The 25,186-nt window shown below is 41.3% G+C and overlaps 2 protein-coding genes across 3 annotated transcripts in view; both read left to right on the top strand.

Moving 5' to 3' along the window:
- The window catches only part of LOC147334018 (CXADR-like membrane protein), a 262,370-nt gene that overhangs the window by 107,884 nt on the left and 129,300 nt on the right, over positions 1-25,186 (top strand). The window lies entirely within an intron of this gene.
- LOC147334026 (uncharacterized) lies at positions 472-24,484 on the top strand. Of its 2 annotated transcripts, XM_086286498.1 has the most exons (5): positions 472-609; positions 6,782-7,536; positions 9,643-9,646; positions 20,649-22,334; positions 22,584-24,484. In XM_086286498.1, the coding sequence occupies exons 1-4, from the start codon at positions 589-591 to the stop codon at positions 22,308-22,310; spliced, it is 2,442 nt and encodes an 813-aa protein (XP_086142624.1). In that variant the 5' UTR covers positions 472-588; the 3' UTR covers positions 22,311-22,334; positions 22,584-24,484. The 2 variants fall into 2 exon arrangements, with proteins under 2 accessions (XP_086142624.1, XP_086142623.1); XM_086286497.1 differs by lacking the exons at positions 472-609; positions 6,782-7,536; positions 9,643-9,646 and adding exons at positions 11,375-11,597; positions 20,008-20,113 and having other exon boundaries at positions 20,562-22,334.

Genomic DNA, 25,186 nt, shown 5'->3' with positions numbered 1-25,186 from the left:
AAAAATACAACTTGCCTAATAATTCTGCACTCCCTGTATGCTATCGTCGGCTGCACCAGCTACCACAAGATGACAAGATGGCGGCGCGCACGGGTGCAGCGGCTCTTAGCTCTCCAGTTTGGTGCTCGTTTTTACTTTTAATGTGGATATTTTTGAATGTTTGCAACGCCGCCATCTCTTACAGTCGCCAGAACCTAATTGACCTAGGTTTTAAATATAGTTTGTCTGTTTCTCGCGACTATCAGCGAACACACAACATCCTGGTGGAGATAGCGAGACCACCAGGGTCACCGTGGATGGTCTGCCCGCCCAGCAAGCGTAGAAGGCGACGGAGGGAAAGAAAGCAGAAGAGGGGATGCCGGTCGGGCTCAGATGCTAGGCTACGCAAACATCCACACCGGCCAGCACTTCCGAGCCTTTTCCTATCGAACCCCAGATCCATCACCCACAAACTAGACGAATTGGAGCTACAGATAGCCAACACAAGCTTTGCACGTAACTGCAGCATTATTCTTATTACAGAGACGTGGCTTCACCCGCTGATTCCCGACGCTGCAGTCGAGTTAGCAGGCCGCACGCTACACCGGCATGACAGAAACAGCAACTCAGGTAAAAGCAGAGGAGGGGGGCTATGTGTTTACGTGCATAACGAGTGGTGTTGTAACAGCAGGATCATTCACACACACTGTTCTCTTGATTTAGAAGTTCTGGCAGTCTCGTGCAGACCTTTTTACATCCCGAGGGAGTTTACAGTAGTTATTGTGATAGCTGTTTATATACCGCCGGATGCTAACGTTAGCACGGCTCTCAGCCTCTTGCTCAACACCATAAACAATCAACAGCTTGCCCACCCCGATGGGGTTTTTATTGTCGCCGGCGACTTTAACAAAGCGTGCCTAAAGACTGTGCTTCCTAAATTTGTCCAGTTTGTGGACTTTGCTACGAGAGGAGAACACACTTTGGACCATGTCAATTCAAACATCAGGCATGCTTTCAGAGCGACACCCCTCCCCCACCTGGCTGGATCTGACCACCTCTGCATGTCCCTCACCCCCACCTACACCCCCCTGCTGAGAAAAACAAAGCCCCAGACAAAGACAATAAAAACCTGGCCTGAAGGAGCCCTTTCTCAACTGCAGGACTGCTCCTCAACAACTGTATGGGATTTATTCTCCAGCCACAACCTCCAGGAGTACACAGACACTGTACTCTCGTACATCAGGAACTGTGTTGACAATGTCACCGTCAACAAAAGGGTCAGGGTGTTTCCAAATCAAAAACCCTGGATGAATAGCAAAGTGCAATCCCTCCTAAAAAGCCGCAACACTGCCTTCAAGTCAGGGGACAGGGCTGCGTATAGGGCGGCCAGGGCAGACCTGAGTAGAGGCATGAGGAAAGCTAAGGCTGCCTATAGGAGGAGGATTGAAGATCACTTTGCTGACAACCACCCCAGACAAATGTCGCAGGGGATCAATCACATTACGAACTACAGAAGCAATAACCAGGCAACATCTAGGACTGATGCCTCGCTGGCTGAGGATCTAAACTGTTTCTTCGCCCGCTTTGAGACGACCACGCCCTCAGCTGCCACACCACTTCCACCCGCCCCCAGCACTGGCACACTAACACTCAGGGAGCATCAAGTGAGGTGTGTTCTAAGGTCAGTGAATTCCAGGAAGGCGGCAGGTCCTGATGGAATACATGGAAAAGTAGGGCTGCTCAATTAATCGAATTTTAATCACGATTACGATCTGGGCTTTCAACGATCATTAAAAATGACTGAGCCGATTATTAGCCCCTCCCTCGTGCTTTACTCTCGCGCTGCTCCGTGTGGCAAATCGAGCGCACCTCTCTGCATTTCGAACACGCGTCACAACAATTAAGAGGAGCCGAGGGAAGCTCGGAAAGCTAAGCAGAAGTTATTTGGAGAGGAGAGTGACTGCCGTTGGTTGAAAAGAGGTAAAAAAAACTTCAGTGGTGTGGAAACATGATGGGTTCGCGGAGTCAGACGTGGATCAAGTAGACACAGTGTGTAAACTTTGCTACAGTGTCGTAGCTGCACCACAGAGCAACACTGCAAAGTTCACTAAACATAGATGTTTGCATTTTTCATTTATTTTTTATATAGCAAACATTTGCACTGTTATCAGTATTTGCACACTATTTTATATTATTTTTTGACAATCTTTAAAGTCATTATTCAATACATTGTTATTGTTAAATAAATATCGTCAAATAATCGAGATCTCAATTTCAGTGAAAATAATCGTGATTATCATTTTTGCCATAATCGAGCAGCCCTATGGAAAAGTTCTCAGAGCATGTGCTGACGAACTGACCGGAGTCTTCACTAAAATCTTCAACCTTTCCTTGTCATCAAACACCGTCCCGCCCTGCCTCAAAACCTCCACCATCATCCCCATCGCCAAGAAGACAGCTGTGGCCAGCCCAAATGACTACAGGCCTGTTGCACTTACGCCTGTAGTGATGAAGTGCTTTGAGAGACTGGTCTGTCAGCACATCAGGGCCGGTCTGCCTCCCACTCTGGACCCCCACCAATTTGCCTACAGGACAAATTGTTCCACCGAGGACGCTATCACCATAGCGCTCCACACTGCGCTGAGTCACCTGGAGCACTGAGGAAGCTATGTGAGAATGCTCTTTCTGGACTTCAGCTCAGCATTCAATCATATCATCCCGGAGATCCTGGTCCAGAAACTGTCTCACCTGGGACTCTCCACCCCCATCTGCCTCTGGATCAAGGACTTCCTGACAAATAGACCACAGTCTGTCAGACTCGGCCCCCACCGGTCCAGCACCATCACACTCAGCACCGGGTCTCCACAAGGATGTGTTTTGAGTCCCCTCCTCTTTACGCTCTACACATCCGACTGCTCCCCTACCCATCTCTCAAGCACCATCATAAAGTTCGCGGATGACACCACAGTGGTTGGACTCATCTCAAGGGGGGATGAGTCGGGACTACAGAGATGAGGTCAACAGACTGACTGAGTGGTGTTCAGTTAACAACCTCCAACTGAACACCACGAAAACTAAAGAACTTATCTTGGACTTCAGGAAGGGCAGAGCAGACTCGGCCCCACTTTACATTCACGGGAACTGTGTGGAGAGGGTACGCTCCATGAGGTTTCTGGGCGTGCAGATCTCTGATGACCTCTCCTGGACTGCAAATACTACAGCGGTGGTTAAAAAGGCCCAACAGCGTCTCCACTTTCTGAGAGTGCTCAGGAGGAACAACCTGGAGGAGAGGCTGCTGGTGACATTTTACAGAGCCACCATTGAGAGCATCCTAACGTACGGCATAACAACATGGTATGCAGGGTGCTCAGCTGCGGACAGGAAAGTACTGCAGAGGGTCATCAACACAGCCCAGAAGATCACTGGCTGCTCTCTGCCCAGCCTGGAGACCACTGCAAACTCTCGGTACCTCAGCAGAGCTGGCAATATCATCAAGGACCACTCTCACCCCAGCAACCAACTGTTTGAACTATTACCGTCAGGCCGACGGTACAGGTCACATAAAACCAGGACAAACAGATTCAGGGATAGCTTCTTTCCCAGAGCTATCACCGTAGTAAATAAGCACAAAAACAATTGAACCTATTCCATACCGTCACTGTCATTATATTATGCTGCTATTCATACTGTCATTATATTAATGCTGATATCCTGTATATATTGTACATACTATTGTTTGAGTACTTACGATTGGTTTTTTTTGTACTTTTTATATTTTACATTTATATTTATTATTGAAACTTGCACCAAGGGAGTGGCACTCCAATTTCGTTGTACTCTGTACAATGACAATAAAGGCTATTCTATTCTATTCTATTCTACAGCGGCCTGGTTAGCTACTAGTGATGTTCGATTCGTGAACGAATCGTTCAATACTCGAGAATCACTTTACTGACTCGTGAATCATGATTCACAAGCCCAACTGACTCACTGACTCATCCCTGTTGCTGTTAGCAAACTAATTCCATTAGTAGAAATATATCTAGCTTATAATTAAAATTGTGGGGGGAAAAACAATAGCCAGTTTCGTAACAAAAGCATTTCTGCTCTGAACTGGAAGAAAAACCCCTGAGTAGAAGCTCACATCAAGAAAATAGCTCCTCGGTTCACAGTAGCATCGCGCTGCTAACATGCTAACAGCACATTTGAGCTACTCACCCCCTCCCTTCCTGTGCTGAATCAAAGAGCGAACGAATCACTCAGGACTCACTAACCCCCTCCTGTGCTGAATCAAAGAGCGAGCGAACGAATCACTCAGGACTCACTCACCCCCTCCCGCCTGTGCTGAATCAAAGAGCGAGCGAACGAATCACTCAGGACTCACTAACCCCCTCCCTCCTGTGCTGAATCATAGAGCGAGCGAGCGAACGAATCACTCACTCACCCCCTCCCTCCTGGCTCACAGCTTCTTCTTCTTCTTGGTTGGTGTCAGAGATTTACAGTTAACAAACAGTCAGGTGAATAAACAACAATGAGACACTTGTGTAGGTTAACGTGCTGCACGGGTGAAAAGCTCAGAGCAAATCACACCGAACTGCAGTATTCGTTTATTTTTATAGGTTACATCGTCAATATGCAAATATAATCACATTTCCTGTTACGCAGGTCCTGATGCTGTCTGTGTGTGTGTGTGTGTCACAAAGTATGTGTGTTGCAAGTCAGTTTCTAAGAATAATATAATGCAATCCAACTTCTGCGGATATGTATTTCTGTACTGGTCTCTTGTCAGTGTCACAGGGTCAGCTTCCTGTTTCAACAGAAAACTGTGTCTGGTGAAATATGTGTAACATAACTTTTGAAGCATAAGCAAATAAAACAATAAAAACTCCCTAACATCCCTCCCTGTTGTTACCGTATTTCACCACTTCAATCATACTTTATTATCAGCTAACAATCACTTGCTTATAACATTTTCAATTGTAGCATCATTCAGTATGTGTGAATGTGTGTGTTCCTATACTAAATCTTCTTCGTCCGGTTCATCTTCTTGTGGCAGTCCAACATAGGTGATCACTGTGGCCTGTAACATTTTGCCAATCATTGATCTGATACAGGGTAGAATGCATGTAGAGAACATGCAAAGCAATAAAAGAAGAACTCCTATCAAGACAAGTCCTCTGTGTTCATGACATAGTCTTGTTGCTGTGCATTACTCAGTTGTCGTAACTTCTCCAGGGCGGTGGTCATGGTCAAGGAATGCACGTTATCTGGAATGTAGGTGCAGCAAGTGGTGTTGAATAAGACACAGAGGCCCCCTCTCTCAGCGAGAATCATGTCCAGGGCGACTCTGTGTTGCATGACCACTATTCTGATCGCGTCAATTTCCTCATTATGAGCCTTGTTTATCCATGTTGAGCTGTTCTGGAAAAGTCCAAATCGGTAGTCAAGAGTCTCGATCCTTAGCATGTTTTTTCCATTCCCGATCCATGGGAAAAGTGAGTGCAGGACTTTCTGTCCGGTGGTCCACAACTTGAACTCCGCTAGCACATCACTGCCCCAGATTGGATCATGAGGTTGCACGTCATCAGTGCTCCTCTTGCGTCTTGGTTGGTCCCTTTCTGTCCTGCGGCATCCGTAAAGTCTGGGAGCAGTTTTGGTTCATCCCCAGCTTTCTGTTACCGTATGCGAAGGTGAAACACATTGGATGTTGTCTTCCTGGTTCCCTCCTGACGTTGAAAGATTTTCCCTTGTCATTGGTTGCATTCAGGTGTACCCAGTATCGGTCATCACAGCTGTAGTTCCAGTCTGAGACCTCTGGTGTACAAAACACTACCTCATTAGGTTTATAGTTGATCAGTGTTCCATTACACCGTCGCAGGTCGATTTTTGTGACTTGTCTTTTTAACCAATGTTAAGGTGCATTACCACCCCCTGGCTCACAGCGCAGTGGACATTTAGATGAGAAAATATATATTTGACACACTTAAGGAAAATACTAATAAAATACAAATAAACAAAATAAATGTTTATTAAGCAAATTTGATAAGAAATTGCTTAATTTTAGAAATGTTTTTGCTCTTTGTTCTCTATAAAATAGTTGGGTTTTTTTTTTGTTTTTTTAAATCATTCATCTTAGCAGTGGGATTTACATGAAAAGGGAAACAAATTAAGTTTGAGTGAAAATGTAAAATTGTTGCACTCTCTGGTCAACTGACTCAGTGAATCAAATGACTCAAAACACCCGATTCACTTTGGTGAGTGACTCATTAACACTCGATTCAGTAAAAAGAATCAAATTGTGAATGAAGGGTGCGAAGCAGAGTCTCCAATTCAGTAATCCTGGCCTCCAAATATGCTACATTTGTTAAAGGTATCATTACTGCTAAAGGAGGCCGAGGAGTAACTAAACATCTGACACAATGAGCAAGAAAGTGCAGGAGGGACAGGTGAAGTAGCCATGGTGCTAGTGAGTCGGCTACGAGCTAAGCTAAGCTAGCGAAACAGTACAGAGACAGTGAGTGAATACTTTGGCTATAAATTAGGTGGTGAGTACACAGAAAGTGTGTTTCGGATGAAGCACGTGAAGATTATACTCTGAAAAAAGAATGTATTTAAAAGTTGTTAATTAAATTGCTAAGCAAATAAGCTACTCAGAAACACCACTGTGTTTGAGCAGGAAAAGGATGTGATACTCTCCCGCAGAGCGAGCGAACATCAAGTGACAGCGCCACTGGAGGGAGTGTCAGTTTGTTCCACGACTGCATTTCACTCAATGCCTCTGTTTGTATGTCTTTCACTGCAGGACCAACATGGAGCAAGAAGTCAGCGCTCTCAGGAGGCCGACAAACCTCACAGAAGAAAGGGAGAGAAAAACTACAGCTGTGATGAGTGTGGGAAGGATTTTACCAGGGCTGGAGACTTAAAAACACACCAACTCATCCACAGTGGAGTTAAACCTTACAGCTGTGACTTGTGTGGAAAGTCTTTTACCCAGGCTGGAAACTTAAAAAAACACCAACTCATCCACAGTGGAGTTAAAGCGTACAGCTGTGACTTGTGTGGAAAGTCTTTTACCCTGGCTCAAAGCCTAAAAACACACAAAGTCATCCACAGTGGAGTTAAAGCGTACAGCTGTGACTTTTGTGGAAAGGCTTTTAACTGGGCTGAAAACTTAAAAACACACCAACTCATCCACAGTGGAGTTAAACCTTACAGCTGTGAGTTGTGTGGAAAGTCTTTTACCCGGGCTGGAGACTTAAAAACTCACCAACTCATCCACAGTGGATTTAAACCTTACAGCTGTGACTTGTGTGGAAAGTTTTTTACCCAGGCTGGAAGCTTAAAAACACACCAAATCATCCACAGTGGAGTTAAAGCTTACACATGTGAGTTGTGTGGAAAGTCTTTTACCCTGCCTCAAAGCCTAAAAACACACCAAGTCATCCACAGTGGAGTTAAAGCCTACAACTGTGACTTGTGTGGAAAGTCTTTTACCCTGGCTCAAAGCCTAAAAACTCACCAACTCATCCACAGTGGAGTTAAACCTTACAGCTGTGAGTTGTGTGGAAAGTCTTTTACCCAGGCTGGGGGCTTAAAAACACACAAACTCATCCACAGTGGAGTTAAAGCATACAGATGTAACTTGTGTGGAAAGTCTTTTACCCAGGCTCAAAGTCTAAAAACACACCAACTCATCCACAGTGGAGTTAAACCTTACAGCTGTGAGTTGTGTGGAAAGTCTTTTACCCAGGCTGGGGGCTTAAAAACACACCAAGTCATCCATGGTGGAGTTAAAGCTTACAACTGTGACTTGTGTGGAAAGTCTTTTATATATCCACATCAGCTTAAAAAACACCAACAGATCCACACCAGAAAGTAACTCTACAAGTGCAGTTACTGTGAGGATGTATTTAGTTTATCTTGTAATTGTAACCTGATTGTTTGGAACAAGTCTGATCAGTAAACTTATGGAGTTATACTGAATGAACTGTTTGGAAAAATGAAGACTCATTTTCAGTCAGTAAGCTGAGTGTTATAATGTAAACAGTAAAATGTAATTGGACGTTGGCAGAGATGCTCTTTATTTCAGGCGACGTTCAGGATAAAAACATTGAAGGAATTCCCTGATTTACAATGTCTTTGTTTAGAAGCGGAGCGAAGCACACTGATCCATTTCTCAACCCTGTCGTCACTGTGGTGGTGGGAAAGAGTTTCTCTGTGATCTTTGTGGAAAAACTTCCAATCATCAACGGGACCTAAAACCACATCAACGTAGCCACACTGGAGACAAAATGAACTACTGCAAAGAATGTGGGAGAGGCTTCCACACACCAAGTACATTAAAATACATGAACTCTTCCACAGTGGGGTCAAAAAGCACATCTGTGACCAGTGTGGGTCATCCTTCACCACTGAACATGAGCTCAATGAAAAAGCATAAGGGAATCCACACAGGAGAGACACGATACAATTGCAGACACTGTGACAAAAGCTTCTCACAATCAGGTCATCGTAACAAACATGAACGTACACACATGGAAGTGAACTTCAGCTGTGACCAGTGTGACAAGAGCTTCAGGAATCTCAGTTCATACTCCGAACACAAACGATCCCACACTGTAAATAAACTGTTTCACTGTTACCAATGTGCAAAAACATTCACTTCATTATCTGCTCTGTGCAAACATCAGCCTGATCATGCAGGACTGAAATCACTGGATCACAATGAATCTGAAGAGAGAGAAAGATCCTCTTCTGGTTTCAGGCTCAGACTTAAAAACCTTGAGATCAGGCTCCACAGAGTTCAGATGGAATCTCCTGTAAAGAGTGTCAGCTGATGCCACACTTGGATCTGATGAGGTAGCTCTGATTTCTGGACCTGCAGTGAATAATCCTGAATGTTACATTTAGGAAGCTGCATGTCTAGATATGCATATCAAGTTTATTATTTTTCCTTTTAGGGATTTTAATTCTCTAAAATGTTATCCCTGTTACATTTTAGTCTTTGTTTCCTTAGGATACAGTAGTGTTTAGTAGTTGTATTCATTTTATGTGTTACCTAAGTTAAATTTCAATCCTTCATTCATATTTAATCTTTTGCTGTTGTAAAATCTTCTCTTAAATCATTTTCTCCCAAAACTACAAATATTTTCACAGCAGTTGCTCTTAAAACTTCCAAAATGAACTAAATCTGTCCACCAGCTTTGAAACGACACCTGCTGTGACTTTATGTCCAGAAAAAAGAAACTCAAGCTAAACTGGTTTTGGGCTGTACTTTCATATAATACCAGTTTGTACCTGAAGATGATGCAGTGAGTCAGTGTAACCTTTATTTAATTAGGCAAAGACCACATTCGTATTCACAGTGGCAGCAAAGAAATGTTGAAAGTTAAAAACAGCAGCACACATTAGGGCCAATTTAAAGATCATAAGGTGACTACTTTTACTTAATTCAAATTCCTTCAAATTTTGGCTCCTCCTTTCACTTTAGTGTATTTACTGTATCCTTGAAGTCCACATGTTGTTTTTTAATGAATTAATTTTGATCCACATGTTCTGCAGCTGTTTTCCTGTTGATTTGAAGTTTGTATTATGAAATCCTGACAATAATAGAGTGTTAGTTATATTTGATGTACTCTGTGTAAAGTTTGTCTTATTAAACAGTTTGGTGTGAAAATGAAGAAATGGTCTCAGAACAAGTAGTTTGAGCTCTGGTTTCCCATTCAAACTAATTTAACTGTTTTCAGTGGTACATGTGGAGGTTTATCAGAGGAGGCGACTTGGCTGTTCTCCACTCACACAGAACAGGGTTCCTGCAGCTCATTAAAAACTCTGAAATGATCTTCAAGGACCAAAATATTTGAATTTTCTCAAAAACGTGCTGTGGGCATGACGTTTTTAGAGAGTGTGTTTAAAACAATTAATAGCTTGAATTTTAATTTTATTTGGAGGAATAAGTGCCATTATATATCTAAAGATGATTTGGTTAAACCATACATTGAAGGCGGTGGAAACGCAATTGATTTTGATATAATGAATGGTGTTTTGAAACTTAAATGGTTAAAATCCTTCCTAAATAATCCACACTCCATTTGGTTTTTTATACCAAGTAAGGTCTTTAACACACTGGGGGGTATCGACTTTCTCCTAAAGTGTGACTTTGAAATTACTAAACTACCTGCTAAACTCTCTGAATTCCATAAACAGGTCCTTCTTTATTGGAAAATGTTATTTAAACATAATTTCACTCCACATAATTGCCCAATTTGGAACAATAGATATATACTGATGAACAGAAAATCTATTTTTATTCAAGATTGGTTATCAAAAGGTGTTTGGGCAATTGCCCATTTTGTAGATGAGGAAGGACATGTTCTAGGACATCAAGATTTTTGCCAAAAGTTTAATATCCAATGTTCTAAAAGTAAATTTAATCGGGTTATAAAATCCATTCCATTGTCACTTAAAAACATATTGTAAATGATATAATATATTCTGACATCTCCCCCAAGTTAAGGCAATTATATATAAATGGTATTCGATTTTGTGATGTTAAATGCAACAATAAGTTTCTTAGATCTTCATTAAGGAGTCTTTATTCTCCAAATTTACTTAGACGTAATTACATATTAAAAGATTTCCAAAGGGAAGAAATTGAAAAAATAAGAACTGATTATATCACCTTCCCTATCCCTCCTAAAGGGAAAGAAGTCCAATTTAAAATCTTGAATAAAATTTACCCGGCAAATAGACTCCTTAGTGATAGATTCAAAATAGAAACGGGTAATTGTGTATTTTGTGAAACAGAAGAGGAGGATTTGGACCATCTATTCTTTTTGTGCAATTTTATACAAATATTTTGGTTGGATTTTCATACCTGGCTTTATTCCAGTGGGATTCAAATTACCCCATTTACCTTAAATATGATAATGTTTGGAGTGTTTTTGAAAGAAAAGAAAGCTAATTATGGTGTTAATGTGTTATTAATCTTGTGCAAGCATTTTATACATAAATGTCTCTTTTTTAAGACTAAACCAACACTGGCTCACTGGAAAAACGACTTAAACCTGTTGGTTAAATCTTTGACTTTAGTTAAAAAGAAAAAGGCTGCTTTTTTGTTTCCTTTATGGAAGATTTTGATTTAGTGAGTTAATAATTTGTTAAATTATGTGACCCCATCTTTATATTTTATTTTCACTATATATGAAAGTTGCTAATATGTAAGAAATGTTTATTCTCTGAATCTGTAATATATGGTGCATTTTGTTTGTATGTTTATATTACTAATAAAAAAAAAACCTTGTGAAGCTCGGTCACGTGACCGCGCAGAAACAAATCACAGCAGAGCCGGAAAAGGAGGCGGAGCAAAGTGTGTGTGCAGGAGAGGAGTCGAGCAGAGAGAGCTGCTTTTTCATGAAACGGGAGTAAAGTAGTGAACTTACAGGAACATATACCACTACCAACGTTTGGATCGATGTCTGCATCGATCTGCACACCCTTGTCTCCTGGATCGTAGCTGAGATCAGCGTGAACCACGTGGGTCTCTGCTCCGTCTCTGTGTTTCTTAAGACTTCCAGCTTCATCACGGAGTTTCTCTCGGTTTGTGGGCTCATCTAAAGGTAAGCACCGAGCTAACTTTAATGTGGGTTCCGTTTATGTTGAGTTTAGCTCTGTTCAGAATAATAGATTGCTTGGGATACACTGGAGTTAGACAGACTGTAGAGTTTGTGATTGCTTGCAACAATATGAAATGGCGGTTGCTAGGGGGTAAGAATACATATAGAAAAATAGTCTTGGAGTATGAACAAAAGGATGGGGTGCAGGCAGGGCTCTAGAGTGCGACCAAATTGGTCGCTAATGCGACCAAATTTTTCAATGGTGCGACTAAAAAAAATCTTTGGGCGCACCACCACAACAAAAAAAATCTCTGCAACTCTCCGTGTGGTCAACAACAGACACACGTTATGCCCCTATCGTGGACTAAACCAATCAGAGATAGTCAGGGGCGGGACCTCTCTGATTGGCCGTGGTCCAGTTGAAAGTGCAGGTGGAGAGAGGGAGGTGAGTAGTTTGAATAAAGCGATATCGAATCATTAAATCCTGAATTGACTTTTAAATATAACTGTGTTTTGCCAGATTCTCAGATTAAAGCTCACAAAACTATTTCAACATCCACCAAACATTAAGTGAGAGCAGGTACACGGATTCCACGCAAAGACGTAAACACACACCGACGCATCAGAATCAGCTTTGTCTCTTCGGCCAAAGGAGCTTGCAAAGAAAAGCGTCTGGACTCCTATAAGTTGCTTGAAGACGTCTCACCTCTCATCCGAGAAGCTTCTTCAGTTCTTTGTCTTTCTCGGCTTTCTCACCCTACAGCCCGCAGACGGACTGTCGGAGCTCAGCGATTCTGCTGTGTTGGGTCAGCTCTGTGTTTACGTCTCCAACCAAATTGACTGAGCCAGCAGCAAAAGACGCAGCAAACTAGCTTCACATTTGATAAATGTTATCATGACTGTTTCTGATAAAATGAAGAGTAGACTGATATATTAAATATTCCTTTATTGGGTGAGAAAATCATACCATGTCATAACTGCTTTAAGTCATACAGAATAGATATCAGAGCCTTAAACAGGCTGACTTCTGCTAAATGGGTCAAACTGGGCAAAAAGTATACAAACACATATCATTATAGAATATGATGTAACACTATAGATCAACTTACCTCAGAATATATAAAGCATATAAACAATTACAGCAATGCGATGCAACAAACGCAGCAGTACTACTAATCCACAATATTCAAAGCTTCATATAACTGAAACAAACATGGGCACTTATTTTCAGGTCCATTCTGCTGCTGATACATACTTTAGGTTTCTGAATATTCTAAACATCACACACACACTCCTTTGTGCCTTTTGCTTTCCCACGTGTGGGACTAATAAAGGTTATCTTATCTTATCTTTGCCATGTCCAGATGTTTTCCATAAAGGACAGTGGCTATACTAAAACCTATAGGTAAATGAATAACACAAACATAAACTAAATTCAATGTTAGTGCCGTCAAAGTCTGGGGTAAAACCCAGATGTGGCCATGTACAGCCAACATATATCAAACACTTCTGAGCTAAATTTTACAACAGACTGATAGATCTTTCCTCTCTATCTATGCAGTGTACTGTACTCTTTACTATTGTAGGGCAATAGACCCATTTAAAAAGTGTAAACCCTCTCAAAGGAATTTACAATTATCTTTACTGTGCCCACATCAGTGATTGGGGAAACCAAAACAATCACATTAAACACTGGAAGAACTACCTCATTCTTTAGGTGCTTCAGGCATGTTTGAGGCCAATCAAAAATCCCTCAATGAAATGTGACGAACCCAAAATCTTACCTATACCTCCTCCCTCACAGAGAGAATTATTATGACCTTGTTTTCTGCTTGATCGTCACCTAAGGATTTACATCCCTGATAAGGAGAAGGAGTTGCACTGTGTGTTCAATGTCTCCCATTACAATGGCCTCACTGTGTTAACATTCCACATGCATGCAAACTGGTGACAGGAGTGCTCTTACTATAGGAAAGTGAGAAAGTGATATTACTTTAACTAATGTGATGTGATTAAATATGTGATTAATACATGAGAAGAAAAATCTGCCTCCACAACACCTACAGGCCAGTGGACACTCTTTCACTGATGAGGATGTACACATCCTGGACAGGGAGGAACGCCGGTTTGCGTGTGGAGTCGAGGAGGCCATTTACATGAGAAGGGAAAGACCATCTCTGAATCGAGGAGGGGGCCTAAGGGGACATCTTTCGCCATCTTACAATGCTGTGATTGCAGCCATTCTCCAACTCTCTGTGAATGGTATTCATAGCTATTGATCACTGGTCTTTGATCAGTGGTCATGAGAATTTACATAATTATGATGAAGGAACTGACCTCCCAGCCCATTGTTCCTTCAGTGGTTCTAGTTACTGTTTATAAGATTGGGGAAACCTGCAGTCAGCTGAGACTGAAGAAGTCACTTGGATGAGTGACGAAGCGTTTCTCCCACTGAAAACGCTACGTCCAGATGAACAGAATCAACTTTTTGAAATTTACTTACCTGGATGATTGAGCATGCATCAAGAAGAATTTAGAATGGATTACCTTGCTGAATCCTTTTAGACAAGGGACTTAGGACTTACTATCTAATCGAGTCCCACATAGATGTTCTCCAGTGCCCATTGTAATGTGGAGAAGCTCACTTGATGATTGTTTTCCAGCAACACTGTTGTATAGCACTTTTAGTTCCAATCATGCAGGCCTGCTTAAAGGAGAACAGATTCTCAAACATAATTCTCAGTGCACTCCTCAAAAAAAAAAAAAAGTAAAGAAAAGAAAAGAAAATACTAACAAATGTAAAGAATTTTAGGACTTGTCAAAGCATACTCTTCTCCTTAAACTGATAAATCAAACCAATACTTATTGACAGGTTCCACTGTATGTAGCCGCCAAATAATTCCCCAAACATTCATTCACCAGCCAGACACATTTCACACAACCCTAATGTCCTATTAGATAATAGGTTTATTCCCATGTAACCAGGTGTATGTCATGGTAAAGTCTCCCTCACACATTTGAATTTGAAGTTATTTATTTAAAAGAGACAGTGCAGTTTGACATAGTCCAAGTACAAAACATGAAACTGATTTGTAGCTATTGCTAATTTTCAACAATTGTCCCTTGTTGGGCTTACAATCAAAATAAATACATTTTACCATAAAACATACATTTTCATGAAGCCAAAATACATCGTAAATACAACTACAATTAATAGAAAATGAATAAAAATAAAATCATTAGTTAAAATGACTACATCTCTGATTTCCCTTTAACCAAACTTTAACCTTCAATGGAAAGGATCTGATGTCTGTAATCAATTTGATTTTGGTTGGATGGATATATATGTGTGTATATACAGTGGGGCAAAAAAGTATTTAGTCAACCACCGATTGTGCAAGTTCCCCCACTTAAAATGATGACAGAGGTCAGTAATTTGCACCAGAGGTACACTTCAACTGTGAGAGACAGAATGTGAAAAAAAAAATCCATGAATTCACATGGTAGGATTTGTAAAGAATTTATTCGTAAATCAGGGTGGAAAATAAGTATTTGGTCACCTCAAACATGGACAATCTCTGGCTCTCACAGACCTGTAACGTCTTCTGTAAGAAGCTTTTCTGTCCCCCACTCGTTACCTGTATGAATGGCACCTGTTTGAACTCATCATCTGTATAAAAGACACCTGTCCACAGCCTCAAACAGTCAGACTCCAAACTCCGCCAAAGAAGACCAAATTCGGCCAAGACCAAAGAGCTTTCGAAGGACACCAGGAAAAGTATTGTAGACCTGCACCAGACTGGGAAGAGTGAATCTACAATAGGCAAGCAGCTTGGTGTGAAAAAATCAACTGTGGGAGCAATCATCAGAAAATGGAAGACATACAAGACCACTGATAATCTCCCACGATCTGGGGCTCCACGCAAGATCTCATCCCGTGGGGTCAAAATGATCATGAGAACGGTGAGCAAAGATCCCAGAACCACACGGGGGGACCTGGTGAATGACCTGCAGAGAGCTGGGACCAAAGTAACAAAGGTCACCATCAGTAACACACTACAATGGCAGGGAATCAAATCCCGCAGTGCCAGACGTGTTCCGCTGCTGAAGCCAGTGCATGTCCAGGCCCGTCTGAAGTTTGCCAGAGAGCACATGGATGATGCAGCAGAGGATTGGGAGAATGTCATGTGGTCAGATGAAACCAAAGTAGAACTTTTTGGTATAAACTCAACTCGTCGTGTTTGGAGGACGAAGAATACTGAGTTGCATCCCAAGAACACCATACCTACTGTGAAGCATGGGGGTGGAAACATCATGCTATGGGGCTGTTTTTCTGCCAAGGGGACAGGACGACTGATCCGTGTTAAGGACAGAATGAATGGGGCCATGTATGGTGAGATTTTGAGCCAAAACCTCCTTCCATCAGTGAGAACTTTGAAGATGAAACGAGGCTGGGTCTTCCAACATGACAATGATCCAAAACACACCGCCCGGGCAACAAAGGAGTGGCTCCGTAAGAAGCATTTAAAAGTCCTGGAGTGGCCTAGCCAGTCTCCAGACCTCAACCCCATAGAAAATCTGTGGCGGGAGTTGAAAGTCCGTGTTGCTCGGCGACAGCCCCAAAACATCACTGCTCTCGAGAAGATCTGCATGGAGGAATGGGCCAAAATACCAGCTACTGTGTGTGCAAACCTGGTAAAGACCTATAGTAAACGTTTGACCTCTGTTATTGCCAACAAAGGTTATGTTACAAAGTATTGAGTTGTATTTTTGTTATTGACCAAATACTTATTTTCCACCCTGATTTACGAATAAATTCTTTACAAATCCTACCATGTGGATTCATGGATTTTTTTTTCACATTCTGTCTCTCACAGTTGAAGTGTACCTCTGGTGCAAATTACTGACCTCTGTCATCATTTTAGGTGGGGGAACTTGCACAATCGGTGGCTGACTAAATACTTTTTTGCCCCACTGTATAGGGAGTGCAGAATTATTAGGCAAGTTGTATTTTTGAGGAATAATTTTATTATTGAACAACAACCATGTTCTCAATGAACCCAAAAAACTCATTAATATCAAAGCTGAATGGTTTTGGAAGTAGTTTTTAAGTTTGTTTTTAGTTTTAGCTATTTTAGGGGGATATCTATGTGTGCAGGTGACTATTACTGTGCATAATTATTAGGCAACTTAACAAAAAACAAATATATACCCATTTCAAATATTTATTTTTACCAGTGAAACCAATATAACATCTCCACATTCACAAATATACATTTCTGACATTCAAAAACAAAACAAAAACAAATCAGCGACCAATATAGCCACCTTTCTTTGCAAGGACACTCAAAAGCCTGCCATCCATGGATTCTGTCAGTGTTTTGATCTGTTCACCATCAACATTGTTTGCAGCAGCAACTACAGCCTCCCAGACACTGTTCAGAGAGGTGTACTGTTTTCCCTCCTTGTAAATCTCACATTTGATGATGGACCACAGGTTCTCAATGGGGTTCAGATCAGGTGAACAAGGAGGCCATGTCATTAGTTTTTCTTCTTTTATACCCTTTCTTGCCAGCCACACTGTGGAGTACTTGGACGCGCGTGATGGAGCATTGTCCTGCATGGAAATCATGTTTTTCTTGAAGGATGCAGACTTCTTCCTGTACCACTGCTTGAAGAAGGTGTCTTCCAGAAACTGGCAGTAGGACTGGGAGTTGAGCTTGACTCCATCCTCAACCCGAAAAGGCCCACAAGCTCATCTTTGATGATACCAGCCCAAACCAGTACTCCACCTCCACCTTGCTGGCGTCTGAGTCGGACTGGAGCTCTCTGCCCTTTACCAATCCAGCCACGGGCCCATCCATCTGGCCCATCAAGACTCACTCTCATTTCATCAGTCCATAAAACCTTAGAAAAATCAGTCTCGAGATATTTCTTGGCCCAGTCTTGACATTTCAGCTTGTGTGTCTTGTTCAGTGGTGGTCGTCTTTCAGCCTTTCTCACCTTGGCCATGTCTCTGAGTATTGCACACCTTGTGCTTTTGGGCACTCCAGTGATGTTGCAGCTCTGAAATATGGCCAAAGTTTTCCACACGCTTCTTGCGACCCTGTTGACTATTTTGATTGAAACACTTGATTGTTCGATGATCACGCTTCAGAAGCTTTGCAGTTTTGAGACTGCTTCATCCCTCTGCAAGATATCGCACTATTTTTGACTTTTCTGAGCCTGTCAAGTCCTTCTTCTGACCCATTTTGCCAAAGGAAAGGATGTTGCCTAATAATTATGCACACCTGATATAGGGTGTTGATGTCATTAGACCACACCCCTTCTCATTACAGAGATGCACATCACCTAATATGCTTAATTGGTAGTAGGCTTTCGAGCCTATACAGCTTGGAGTAAGACAACATGCATGAAGAGGATGATGTGGACAAAATACTCATTTGCCTAATAATTCTGCACTCTGTGTGTGTGTGTGTGTGTGTGTGTGTGTGTGTGTGTGTGTGTGTGTGTATATATATATATATATATATATATATATATATATATATATATATATTTATTTATTTATTTATTAGGGGTGCAACGATACACAAAATTCACGGTTCGGTTCGGTTCGATACTTTGGTGTCACGGTTCGATATTTTTTCGATACAAAAAAATGTTCATGCATTTTTAATTTGTCATTTATTAAAATTATAAATATATATTTTAACTCAAAAGTACAGTTTTTAAATTTAACCCTAACCCTTGTGCGTGTTTTTTATTTTGACAGCGAATGCGCACCTGCGGACCACTTATGTGCAGCCCTGGTTATTTAGCTTGTCATATCGCAGCCACAGAAATTCTTTTGTCCATGAAACCATAAAGCTGCACTTTCTTTTTGCCTTATAGTCTGATTTGTCATAACTTCTCCGTTTTGTGGTAAGCTTTTCTTTGGCTGTCACTTCTTCACCCTGACCTGTCTTATTTGGCTCAGCAGAACTAAAATATATATCTGTCTGTGAAGGTTCTCAGTCATCCAGGTCATCGTAGTCAAATATAAATCCTGCTGCTTTTACACACGCACTCACATAAGCTCAGCGATTCTCTGCGCGATCAACCTCTCACATGTTTAAGCTGCGGGAGATTTCACTTGTCATGTTTGCATAGTAAGCTACCAATTAATAAGACGATGTCAGAGGAATTGGTGCGCAAATTATCATCACTCACAGATCAGTGCTGTCGCTCTCTATACACAGTTCGCACGATTGCAAAGTGAAAGCAAAAAAACAAGCGCAAATTCAAACGCGATTTCAATATGTCACATATTGACAGTGGCTCACCGATGCCAATGACATAATTACCCAGCTACATTTCCGAAAGAATGCAAAAGCATTGACATATATTTTTCCTTCCTACAATAGCCCGACGGGCAGGGCAGAGATAGATTTTGGTACCCCGACTGAAAAAATCGCTAGCCCCGGGACGTTGGGCTAGCGATATTGCAAGCCCTGTATCTGATTGAGGAATCACTCATCTTTGGAAAAGAGAGTTTATTACAGAGAAATGTCTCTTTCCAAAATAAAAGCTATACTATACGCTTCTTCTGGGCTATATTCTCAGCAGCATATTAAACAGCTGTCTAAATGACTCGGCTAAAGTTAGTAGCATGCTTGCTTGTTTTTTTTCTGCTTCCACTTGTCTTTGCACTAGGATGATGTCGGCGTAAGTGTGCAGTCATATTCGTTGTGTTCCCACTAGTGCTTTCAGGTTAATCTCGTTGAAATGACCTTAACGCCACAACACGGCAAATCTCCGTTAACGAGCTACCGCCGATCGCCCCGTGCATGGGGCTAGACGGCCAACACGTTAACGAGCTAACTGCGCTAACACACTAGTTCCCACCCATGTAATTGAGCATTGCATGGCGCATCCAACATACTGTTTTACTTTAGTCCATGACTCGCTTACCTTCAGGGTCATACGTCACATGAAAACCAAAATAATTCCAAACGCCAGATCTGAATGAGGGTGGAGGAGGTCCATGTTACAAGGAGAGCTTAACTTCTGTCTCGCTAGCTTGCCCTGCGCTCTTCCTTCTGACGATGCTGTCTGTGTTGAGCGCTCAGTGAATCTGCGTTCGACTACTCCGCCTAGGCTGCACTGTTGACCCTAGGCGGAATAGTCGAACGCAGATTCACTGAGCGCTCAACACAGACAGCATCGTCAGAAGGAAAGTTGATAAAATAAATTACAAATTTTGTATTGTTCGATACATATGCGTACTGAACCGAAAGCACTGTATCGAACGGTTCAATATCGATACAATATCGATCGATACGAATATCGTTGCACCCTATATATATATATATATATATATATATATATATATATATCGCTGTCAAAATAAAATATATACACATATATACAGCTGAGTAACAGGAGGAGAAGAGTCTGGTGGTGCAGCAGAGGAATAATTTCAGCCATTTGGACTCAGCTCAGCCACTACAGAGGAAACAATGACTTCAACACAAAAGGTGAGAAAAACATCACAGTTACACTGTTATTCAAACTGTGTGTACAGCCGGTCGGTTTTTCAAAACCCGTTAACAGCAGCTTTGTCTTTTCCATCCTGGGCTCCTCCATATATACAGAATCTACATTCAGAACCAAAAACCAGAGAAGTTAAAAGAAAATAAAAAGATCATATTTTCTCTAAACACATTGAAACAACATTATCATCAGTTGAACTTTTTTCTGAAGTAAAAGAGTTTCTCTACTCGTCAATATTTCTTCAATAATTTCATTTTCATTACAACTCTCATTGTAGCACATCATTGTAATGTGATACTGTCACCATAAGGTGGTGGAAACACACCAACAATGTGTTTGTTCTCACTTTAAATTCCACCAATGGAGGGAGTTTCAGTTTGTTCCACGACTGCATTTCACTCACGGCCTCTGTTTGTATCTCTGTCACTGCAGGACCAACATGGAGCGAGAAGTCAGCGCTCTCAGGAGGCCGACAAACCTCACAGAAGAAAAGGAGAGAAAACCTACAGCTGTGATGAGTGTGGGAAGGATTTTACCCGGGCTGAACACTTAAAACGACACCAAATCATCCACAGTGCAGTTAAACCTTACAGCTGTGAGTTGTGTGGAAAGTGTTTTACCCAGGCTGGAAACTTAAAAACACACCAACTCATCCACAGTGGATTTAAAGCGTACAACTGTGACCTGTGTGGAAAGTCTTTTACCCTGGCTCAAAGCCTAAAAAAACACCAAGTCATCCACAGTGGAGTTAGACCTTACAGCTGTGAGTTGTGTGGAAAGTCTTTTACCCAGGCTGGACACTTAAAAACTCACCAACTCATCCACAGTGGAGTTAAAGCATACAGCTGTGACCTGTGTGGAAAGTCTTTTACCCAGGCTGGAAACTTAAAAACACACCAACTCATCCACAGTGGATTTAAAGCGTACAACTGTGACCTGTGTGGAAAATCTTTTACCCTGGCTCAAAGCCTAAAAACACACCAACTCATCCACAGTGGATTTAAACCGTACAGCTGTGACTTGTGTGGAAAGTCTTTTACCCTGGCTGGACACTTAAAAACTCACCAACTCATCCACAGTGGATTTAAAGCGTACAACTGTGACCTGTGTGGAAAGTCTTTTACCCTGGCTCAAAGCCTAAAAAAACACCAAGTCATCCACAGTGGAGTTAAACCTTACAGCTGTTACTTGTGTGGAAAATCTTTTACCCAGGCTGGAGACTTAAAAACTCACCAACTCATCCACAGTGGATTTAAAGCATACAACTGTGACCTGTGTGGAAAGTCTTTTACCCTGGCTGGACACTTAAAAACTCACCAACTCATCCACAGTGGATTTAAAGCGTACAACTGTGACCTGTGTGGAAAGTCTTTTACCCTGGCTCAAAGCCTAAAAAAACACCAAGTCATCCACAGTGGAGTTAAAGCTTACAGTTGTGACTTGTGTGGAAAGTCTTTTACCCAGGCTGGACACTTAAAAACTCATCAAGTCATCCACAGTGGAGTTAAGCCTTACAGTTGTGACTTGTGTGGGAAGTCTTTTACCCAGGCTGGAGACTTAAAAACTCACCAAATCATCCACAGTGGAGTTAAAGCGTACAGTTGTGACTTGTGTGGAAAGTCTTTTACCCTGGCTCGAAGCCTAAAAACACACCAAGTCATCCATAGTGGAGTTAAACCTTACAGCTGTGAGTCTTGTGGAAAGTCTTTTACCCTGGCGCAAACCTTAAAAAGACACCAAGTCATCCACATTGGAGTTAAACCTTACAGCTGTGACTTGTGTGGAAAGTCTTTTGCCCAGGCTGCACACTTAAAAAAACACCAACTCATCCACAGTGGAGTTAAAGCACACAACTGTGAGTTGTGTGGTAAGGCTTTTGCTCTAAATAGCGACTTACAGAGGCATCTAGTTACCCACTCTGGAATTAAGGCGTACAGCTGCGACTTTTGTGGAAAATGTTTCAGCGACATACGGTACCGAAATATTCACGTACGGATTCACACTGGAAATGATGTTTACTGCTGTGATCAGTGTGGGAAACTGTTTGCAACAGGTGCAAAGTTACGACGACATATGATTAGCCACACTGAGGAGAGACCATATAAATGTGACCTGTGTGAGAAGACTTTTAAAGCTCCACTTCAGCTGAATAAACACCAACAGATCCACACAAGAAAGTAACTCTACAAGTGCAGTTACTGTGAGGTATGTATTTAGTTTTTTTGTCTTGTAATTTTAACCTGATTGTTTGGAACAAGTCTGATCAGTAAACTTATGGAGTTATACTGAATGAACTGTTTGGAAAAATGAAGAATAATTTTCACTCAGTAAGCTGAGTGTTGTAATGTAAACAGTAAAATGTAATTGGACGTTGGCAGAGATGCTTTTTATTTCAGGCAACGTTCAGGATAAAAATGTTGAAGGAATTCCCCAACTTACAATGTCTTTGTTTAGATGTGGAGCAAAGCACATGAATCCATTTCTCAACCCTGTCGTCACTGTGGTGGTGGGAAAGAGTTTCTCTGTGATCTTTGTGGACCTAAAAACACATCAACGTAGCCACACTGGAGACAAAATGAACTACTGCAAAGAATGTGGGAGAGGCTTCCACACACCAAGTACATTAAAATACATGAACTCTTCCACAGTGGGGTCAAAAAGCACATCTGTGACCAGTGTGGGTCATCCTTCACCACTGGAAATGAGCTCAATGAAAAAGCATAAGGGAATCCACACAGGAGAGGCACCATACAAGTGCAGACACTGTGACAAAAGCTGGTCACAATCAGGTCATCGTAACAAACATGAACGTACACACATGGAAGTGAACTTCAGCTGTGACCAGTGTGACAAAAGCTTCAGGAATCTCAGTTCATACTCCGAACACAAACAATCCCACACTGTAAATAAACTGTTTCACTGTTACCAATGTGCAAAAGCCTTCACTTCATTATCTGCTCTGTGCAAACATCAGCCTGATCATGCAGGACTGAAATCACTGGATGTTAATAGGAAAATTGTGCTTAGTAGTCAGTATAATCTTTCAATGATACAAGTTTGCATATGGTAGAATGCTGCATGTAATCATTTGTGTGTAGAAGTATATAGTTGGTGGCATATTGAAAGAATGTCTCATCCTAGGAGGTCTGTAACATTCTAGGGTGTTCACCAGTGTTGGTCAAGTTACTTGAAAAAAGTAATCAGTAACTAATTACTGATTACTTCCCCCCAAAAAGTAATCCCGTTACTTTACTGATTACTTATTTTCAAAAGTAATTAATTACTTAGTTACTTTTTAAAAACACGATTTTCAACCTGAAGAGGTGATGAAGCGATAGATCTTTCAGCCCAATTCTACTTTTTCTACATAATCCATCATACAAAATGTAATCAAATGGAAAAGTCTCATTTTTTTTAACTTGTTTTATCATTTTTAATCTTTTAACTTTATGCATCAAGCAAAAATTTAATTATATGCAACATTCTCTGACTGGAATAAATTAGTTTCACATTTAAACCTATTTTCTACACATTCCAGCACATAAAATAAAATATTTTTTGTGTTTACACTCACTCTTTCAAATAGATGCAAGTAAAAAACAGCAGAAAATAAATAAAGTCAAAGACTCAGCGGTCCTGTTGCTCTATTTTCACCTGTAAAGCAGGACTGAGGTAGGCGGAGGTTTACCCTGATGCAGGTGTGCCGCGGTCAGTTGAAGAATCCACGAGTTACTCTGTGAATTTCCCATTACGTCTTGGTGCTTGCTTGGAACTTTAGGGGTTTTTTTCGCTGTAAAAAGAAGTTTTCTTCCCACGCACGATGGACGCTAATGTTTTTGTCCCTTTTTATGGAATCAAACTCAAAGTAAGGTCAGTACTTCCACGCACGAAAAAAGTAATCAGATTACAGTAACGTTACTGCCCATCTCTGGTGTTCACCCCCACATCCTAGGAGCATGAGAGAGGTCGTACCTTCTCTTATTGTTTTACGGTAGGATTAACGTTGCTACAGTATGTCAGTTTTAGTTTAAGTGCTTTTTTACATATAGATGAACTGTTGAATTTACCAGACCAGCAGGTTAAGGGAAGTCGTTTATGGGGCCACACTCTGACCCCACACACACACACACACACACACACACACACACACACACACACACACACACACACACACACACACACACACCCCTCCACATTCCAATGTAAGGAACAAACGCTCCCTGAAGTATAAATAAAGACCAGGGCAGTTTCTCAGTGCGAGCCTCAGTGCTGGAGGCTGCCCTTGCTAGCAAGAAGTTCTGTGTGTTTTTCTTCTCTGAGTCTTTACTGAAGAAGTGTTTTAGAGTATATTTCTTAACACTGGATCACAATGAATCTGAAGAGAGAGAAAGATCCTCTTCTGGTTTCAGGGTCAGACTTAAAAACCTTGAGATCAGGCTCCACAGAGTTCAGATGGAATCTCCTGTAAAGAGTGTCAGCTGATGCCAAACTTGGATCTGATGAGGTAGCTCTGATTTCTGGAGCTGCAGTGAATAATCCTGAATGTTACATTTAGGAAGCGGCATGTATAGATATGTATATCAAGTTTATTATTTTTCCTTTTAGGGATTTTAATTCTTCCTTCATATTTAATCTTTTGCTGAGGTAAAATCTAATCTTAAATCATTTTCTCCCAAAACTGCAAATATTTTCACAGCAGTTGCTCTTAAATCCTCCAAAATGAACTAAATCTGTCCACCAGCTTTGAAACAACACCTGCTGTGACTTTATGTCCAGAAAAAAGAAACTCAAGCTAAACTGGTTTTGGGCTGTACTTTCATATAATGCCAGTTTGTACCAGAACATGAAGCAGTGAGTCAGTGTAACATTTATTTAATTAGGCAAAGACCACATTCATATTCACAGTGGCAGCAAAGAAATGTTGAAAGTTAAAAACAGCAGCACACATCAGGGCCATTTTAAAGATCACAGGTGACTACTTTTACTTAATTCAAATTCCTTCACATTTTTTCCTCCTTTCACTTTAGTGTATTTACTGTATCCTTGAAGTCCACATG

The sequence above is a fragment of the Aulonocara sp. 'chitande type north' Nkhata Bay genome, linkage group LG3, assembly GCF_057382095.1.
Source record: "Aulonocara sp. 'chitande type north' Nkhata Bay isolate Kocher_YH1m ecotype deep benthic linkage group LG3, A_spYH_male_GT1.1, whole genome shotgun sequence".
Classification (NCBI taxonomy): Eukaryota; Metazoa; Chordata; class Actinopteri; order Cichliformes; family Cichlidae; genus Aulonocara; species Aulonocara sp. 'chitande type north' Nkhata Bay.
This window is presented reverse-complemented; position numbering and strand designations above follow the sequence as displayed.

Bases quoted from the DNA above. Each gene is read 5' to 3' on its own strand.
- LOC147334026 (XM_086286498.1), top strand. From the start codon at position 589: ATGACAGAAACAGCAACTCAG. The intron at 610-6,781 runs GTAAAAGCAGAG...CTTTCACTGCAG, and splicing joins TGACAGAAACAGCAACTCAG to GACCAACATGGAGCAAGAAG.